This window comes from Theropithecus gelada, chromosome 7a, assembly GCF_003255815.1.
Source record: "Theropithecus gelada isolate Dixy chromosome 7a, Tgel_1.0, whole genome shotgun sequence".
NCBI lineage: Eukaryota > Metazoa > Chordata > Mammalia > Primates > Cercopithecidae > Theropithecus > Theropithecus gelada.
This window is the reverse complement of record NC_037674.1, coordinates 56,243,389-56,249,388: the sequence shown is the minus strand read 5'-3', so window position 1 is coordinate 56,249,388 and position 6,000 is coordinate 56,243,389. Positions and strand designations below refer to the sequence as shown.

General features: G+C 47.6%; 1 protein-coding gene across 1 annotated transcript in view; it reads right to left on the bottom strand.

Moving 5' to 3' along the window:
- Positions 1–3,196: 3,196 nt before the first annotated feature.
- Positions 3,197–6,000, bottom strand: part of FAH (fumarylacetoacetate hydrolase) — a 35,701-nt gene continuing 32,897 nt past the window's right edge. The window contains exon 14 of the mRNA XM_025389637.1: positions 3,197–3,422. Within this exon, the coding sequence (XP_025245422.1) occupies positions 3,343–3,422 (80 nt within the window). The 3' untranslated portion in view covers positions 3,197–3,342. The remainder of the gene's footprint in view (positions 3,423–6,000) is intronic.

The window sequence follows — 6,000 nt, the reverse complement described above, 5'->3', positions numbered from 1 at the left end:
AGTGTTTCAAAGGTAAACCAATGTGTGTGAAAGGCCTCAGGACACAGAAGTACCATGGTGGGGGCAACAAGGCTTCTCTTCCTCCACTCCCCTCTGCAATAGAGACAGGGGCTCCTGGCCCCTGGAACCCCTAGTGCCTGTCCCAGCCCAGGGCAGCAGCATGCCCCTGAGCCTAGCTCCCTTGCCACCCTACAATAAAACCTGCAGTGGGCCCCATCTTGCCAGAAACACCTCTGCACTGACTCCTCCTGGTCAGGTAAAGTTTCAAATGAACTCTACTCTCTGTTCCACAGTCATCCATTCATATTCCAAATGGGCCACTAGTTAAAAACAGGAAGCATAAATGGAATACAAATTATAAGGAAGATACAGTGATAACTATGGCCAACCTGCCTTGAGATGCTCATCATCCCATCTGCAAGCTCCATTCATCTGGTCAAAATGCTTCTAGTCCTTAAAATACCACTGTCAAAAAGAGGAAATTTGGCTCTGAAAGTCATTTTTGTCTATTTCATATTATTACACACAGATAGGTTTCAATAAATTAGATCTCTAAAACTAAAGACCATTAAAGTCACTTGTCATGTGGGCTGGCAGTGAGCACTTCTGGAGTTGGAGACAGCAAAACAAAGAGGCTCTTGTTGCTGAAGATTAGGGAAAAGTAATTGCCAAGTAAAGCCCAGGCTGGACCCAGAATTAACATCCATTAGTTTGGTTTCTTAAGTGAATCTGGTGCCAGGAACGTTTCTGGCTCTTTCTGCCCTGTGTGTGTTTCAGACTCTGGGGCAGGTCGATTGGGTTTTCCCAACATCACCAAGCCCTTTAAGTGCGTTAAATGCCTAAAAAGGGAATAAGCGTGTGATCTCAACAGATGACATCGGCATTCTCTGGTGCCAGTGGGAACAAGCGGCTTAATAATGATTTTAAGTGACCTTTGCCCATGACCCAGCAATCTCCAGTAAAGACCTACCGTGCGGAGCATGAGGCCTTTTATCTATGTGCAGGTGAGGGCTTTGAGAAAAACAGGAGTCACTCCTGTGGGTTGATGCCAGGAGAGAAGGCTTCAGGAACAATCTCAGAACACAGTCGAGAGAGCAGGGGTTTTGGCTGAGTCAGCAGAAGCAGATGTCGCCCTGGGAACATAAGCCCCAAGAATTCAGAAAAATCCTGGGGAAGGCTTTGGTCTTCCAAATTCAAATAAGTGTTTACATCAGTCTGATCTGGAGAATAGCGTCTGGGAGACCCGGCTGACAGCTGCCCTATACAGCATTTCCACTGAAATCAGCAAAGCACTGGAGAATATGGCCCTAGAGCATAGCTCTAGGAAGTAAAGTCCGCGGGGAGCAGTTCAGCCTCAGAGGGTGATATTTCCAAGCCTGCGTGTAGCAGAGACTACTGATTGTCCCCCAGTGTTTATTCTCCCCTTCTTTTAGGGCAATCAAACTAATTTTCACAGGGCAAGCAATGTGTTTAGATGAAATACTGTATTTACAGGCTTTCTTGTAATGAGGTATGGCCTTGTGACCAAATTTACATCAATGAAATGTAAGAAATGTGTGGTATGGGACCACCAGGAAAGCTGCTTAAAGTGACCTAACTCAGGAGGAAGAAGTTCTGCCCTTCCATCCTCCCAATCCACACCTCTTTGTTGTCTCTTTCTACTGGCCTGGAACTTAGGTATACTAGTTGGAGCTCCAGCAGCCATTTTGCACCATGAGGTAACCCCAAGACTGAAAACCACATACTGAGGATGGCCGAGCAGAGGTATCTTTAATGATACTGTGGAGCTGCCATACTAACTCCAGCCTTCCTGACCCCAGATTGCTTTTATGTAAGGGAGAAATGCCAGTCTCCTTGATGTTCTTTAGAAATGATAAGCATATTCCATCCTCAGGGCTTTGCACTAGCTGATTCCTATGCCTGGAGGACTCTGTCCCCAGGTATCCATCTGGCCTGCTCCCCTCACTCCTTCAGCTCTCTAGCAGAAAGGTACTATAGGATTAAGGCTTTCTGTGACCACATTTACAATAGCATCCACATTCCCCAGTCATCCATAAAACTTATTACCATCTGTCATACCACATGTCGTTTCCTTATCTGTTTATTGTCTATCTCTTTCCACTCAAATATAAGCTTCAAATGGGCTATTCTGTTTACTGCTGTGCCTCTCATCCTTAGAACAGTGCTTAATACATGGAAGGTGCTCAATAAAGATTTGTTGAGTGAATGAATGAATGGTACGATCTGATGGATGGGCTCTGCATCCTCAACTATCCTCCTAGGCCCCAGTATAAGGTTCATCAGGCCCAGGAAAGGTTGCAGGGCACCCTCCCTTGCTGTAGTCACCAAGGAACTAGGGTAGAACCAGGGCTGCCTGTGTGCAATGGGCTGAGGCAGAAGAGATGGGACAGAGCTCACTCTCCTGGCTCTAGTGGGCTTTCAAGAGGTGAAAAGCTAGGTCCTTTTCTGCCATCATCACAGTTCAGGTGTGCACCCATGACTTGGAGGCTCTTCCCAAGGCTTACAGTGTGGAGAAACAGCCACAGGGCCCATGAACCAAGCCGACAACCCATATGTGCTCATCCGTTAGCCCCAAGAAATACTGGACATGTAGGGTGCTGTGATGGGCAATTTCATGTACTAATTTGGCTAGAATACCCAAATATTCTACATATTTCTAAGAAAGTATTTTTTAGGTGAAATAAACTTAAATCAGTGGAGTAAAGCACATGACCCCCCACAGTGTGGCTGGGCGTCATTTAATCAGTTTAAGGCCTTCACAATGATTCACTTCCCAGAGGAAGAGAAAATTTTGACAGCAGACTGCTTCAGATTCAAATTGCAGCTCTTCCTTGGGTCTTCAGTCAGTAACCCACCCAGCAGGTTTTGGACTTGCCATCCTCTGAATCCCATAAGCCAATTTGCTAAAAATCAATCAATCAATCAATCAATCAATCAATCAATCGACCTCTTTCTCCTTGGTTCTATTTCTCTGGAGAACCCTGACTACTACAGGTGCCAGTCTCTTTTCATATTCCATGGAATACCAGGAGGCCTGGGATGTCTAATAAGAAAACCCCACAAAGACCCGTGACCTCATGAATAACAGTGAGAAAACATATTAATGAATGTCTGGCAGGGAGGCTTTACACACCTTGACCCACTGGGTCAAATCACGATCATAAGTGGACACAGCTGCACCTGCGGCAGTGCAGGCCTCAGAGCACAAGGGCTTTATTTGTCACTGAATGAAGGACCAGGCCTACAGCCCAAGGGAGGACCCCCATCACAGGGTTGAAAGGGGTGCTTGAGCCCTTTGTTTCTGGAACAGCAGAGAAAATCTCATGATGGCAAGAGAGCAGGCAGCACTTTTCCAGCACACTGGCCAAAGCCGATGCGGTAACCATCCCCCTGGCAGTACCCTGGAACAGAGGAGGACAAAGGTCAGTCACAAAGTTGCTGGGCTCACCAGAACCAACACCTAGGCAGCGGCAGTGCCCGTCAGCACACAACTGGCCCAAGGCAGGAAGGTGCCATCAGAATCACACACGTATCTTAAACACAAGAATAACCCTCCACAGAAGCTGGGCAGAGTTGCACGCAGGAGCACTTGGACTAGAACATGGGCCCACCTCACAGCCAGGGATCCTCAGAGGAACTGCAAGGCTCAATAGCTTTCCTGTGGCTGATATGGTTTGGCTGTGTCCCCCACCAAACCTCATCTTGAGTTATAGCTCCCATAATTCCCATGTGTTGTGGGAGGGACACAATGGGAGATAATTGAATCATGGGGTGGTTTCCCTCATACTGCTCTCATGGTAGTGAATAAGTCTCATGAGATCTGATGGTTTTATAAGGGAAACTCCTTTCACTTGGCTCTCATTCTCTCTTGCCTGCCACCATGTAAGACGTGCCTTTTGCCTTCCACCATGATTGTGAGGCCTCCCCAGCCATGTGGAACTGTGAGTCCATTAAACCTCTCCTTCTTCATAAATTACCCAGCCTCGGGTATGTCTTTATCAGCAGTGTGAAAACAGACTAAAACAGCGGTCAACTCTCCCCACACGGGTTTGGGTTCAAATCCTCGCTCTGCCAATTAGCCTGAAACCAGAATACCTGAGTTCAAAGCCTAGTTCCTCCACTTACTGGCTCTGTGACCTTGGGTCCCTCTAGACCTCAGTTTCTTCATCTGTGCAATGGATCTAATGATAGTGCCCACCACACAGGACTGCTGCAAGGATGATGGGAGCAAATGCATAGAAAACTCTGAGAACAGTCTCAGTCCCCATGTGAAATACCCTGTAAGCATCAGTCATTATAACCTTTATGAGCTGGGTGGCTGGGAACAAGCTGTTTAACTTCAGAACTCACCTCCCTCATCTACAAACAAGAAAAACAATGCTTATCTCTCAAGGTTGTAAGAATTAGACTAAATATTTCAGTGAAATTCCCAGTACATCTCAGAAACTAATAAATACTAGTTTCATTCATTTAATTCCATTTCAATAAGGCTGATGGAAAAGCAGAGAGAAGTCCATCTCTGCCCTTGAAAGGGGTCCACTTAGAGGGAGTGGGAGGTCTGGATGAGAGATACAGAGAAATGTCTACAAGGTGCTGAGTGAGCAGCATGGAGGGAAAGGGAGCAGGGAGCGGGGACATCTGAGCCAGGCCTTGACAGGTAGCTAGGAGTTCATTAGGGAAGACACATGAAAATGCCACTCCAGACAGAGGGAAAAACATGTGCAAAGGCTCAGAGACTCAAGCATTTGTCACATCTGTTCAGTGAGGCTGTCCTTTGGGGGACCCTAAGAAGCCAGGTTACCAAGGGCTCTGAGAAGCCCTTGGTAACCTGTTTGAATCTCATTCTAAGGGCAATGAGGTGACACAGAGGAGTGTTCAGCAACTTTCACTTATCAGAATCAAGTCAATACAGAGGCCTTCAGGCACCTGGGTTGAATTGCTTCTCAAAGGCCCCGAGCCACATGAAAGCTAGAAGAGGCAGTGACAGGGCACCACTGAGACGACACCAGGCCCAGGATGGAGGCAAAGCCACTTCTGGGGATGCTAATGACCTTGAGTTACAGAAAAATACTATTAGATCCCCTCGCCTGCTGGAGGCAAGCTCCAAACATGGAGCTGTGCTTTCTGCTACCCAATGTGAAGAGAAGAAATGATGCATTACAAGATCCCAGAAGCCAAAAGAAAGAAATCCGAGCACAATGCTGAGAAGACTCATGGCCGTCTGACACCGAGACCAAGGGTGGATCCGCACGACGGGGTCAACGACATCTTCAACAAGCCCTCCCGGCCCGAAAGGGTACAGCTTCTCTGAGGTGGTCCTCATGGCCACCCCTGCCCAGCAGCAGCTCAACCCAGCATGTTTCCTCAGCCCTCTCCCTTCCACTGCCTGGTCATCTGAACGGGCCTTCCAGCTCGGGCCACTCTGACCACTGTCCTTCTCTGGAAAGGCAGCAGCTTGAACACCACAGTGGCATTCCCAGAATTTTTGGTCCTGGAGCCCCTTACCCTCCCTGGCGCCAGCACAGTCAAGCCAGCCTCCCTGGCTGGGCGCACCCCATGACCCACATGCTGACAACGTGCAGGGATGCCCTTTGTCAAGAACTATGCCCTCGCCTCTTCTGTTGCTCAGTTTCATTATTTTCTGTCAGTCACTTTTCCATCTCAATGCTCAGAAATATCCACACCACTGGAGGAAAAAAAAAAAAAAAAAAAGCCTATTAAAGTAAAACTGGCTCCCAGCAGAAATTTATTAAACAACTATCAAAACAACTAACTCGGAACTGCAGCATTTTTAAAGAGCCTTCTCCCAAACATGGTCCTGAAGGAGAACGGTCACCGCTTCTACACCCTGGGACCCCTGGCCACCCTTGCCCAGGAATTCTGTGCCAGGCAAGGGAAGCAATAAAGCTAGAGAGAGAAACTGGAATAAACAGAGACACAGGAAGACCAGGTGGCAGATGCCACTACTGAGAGACACAG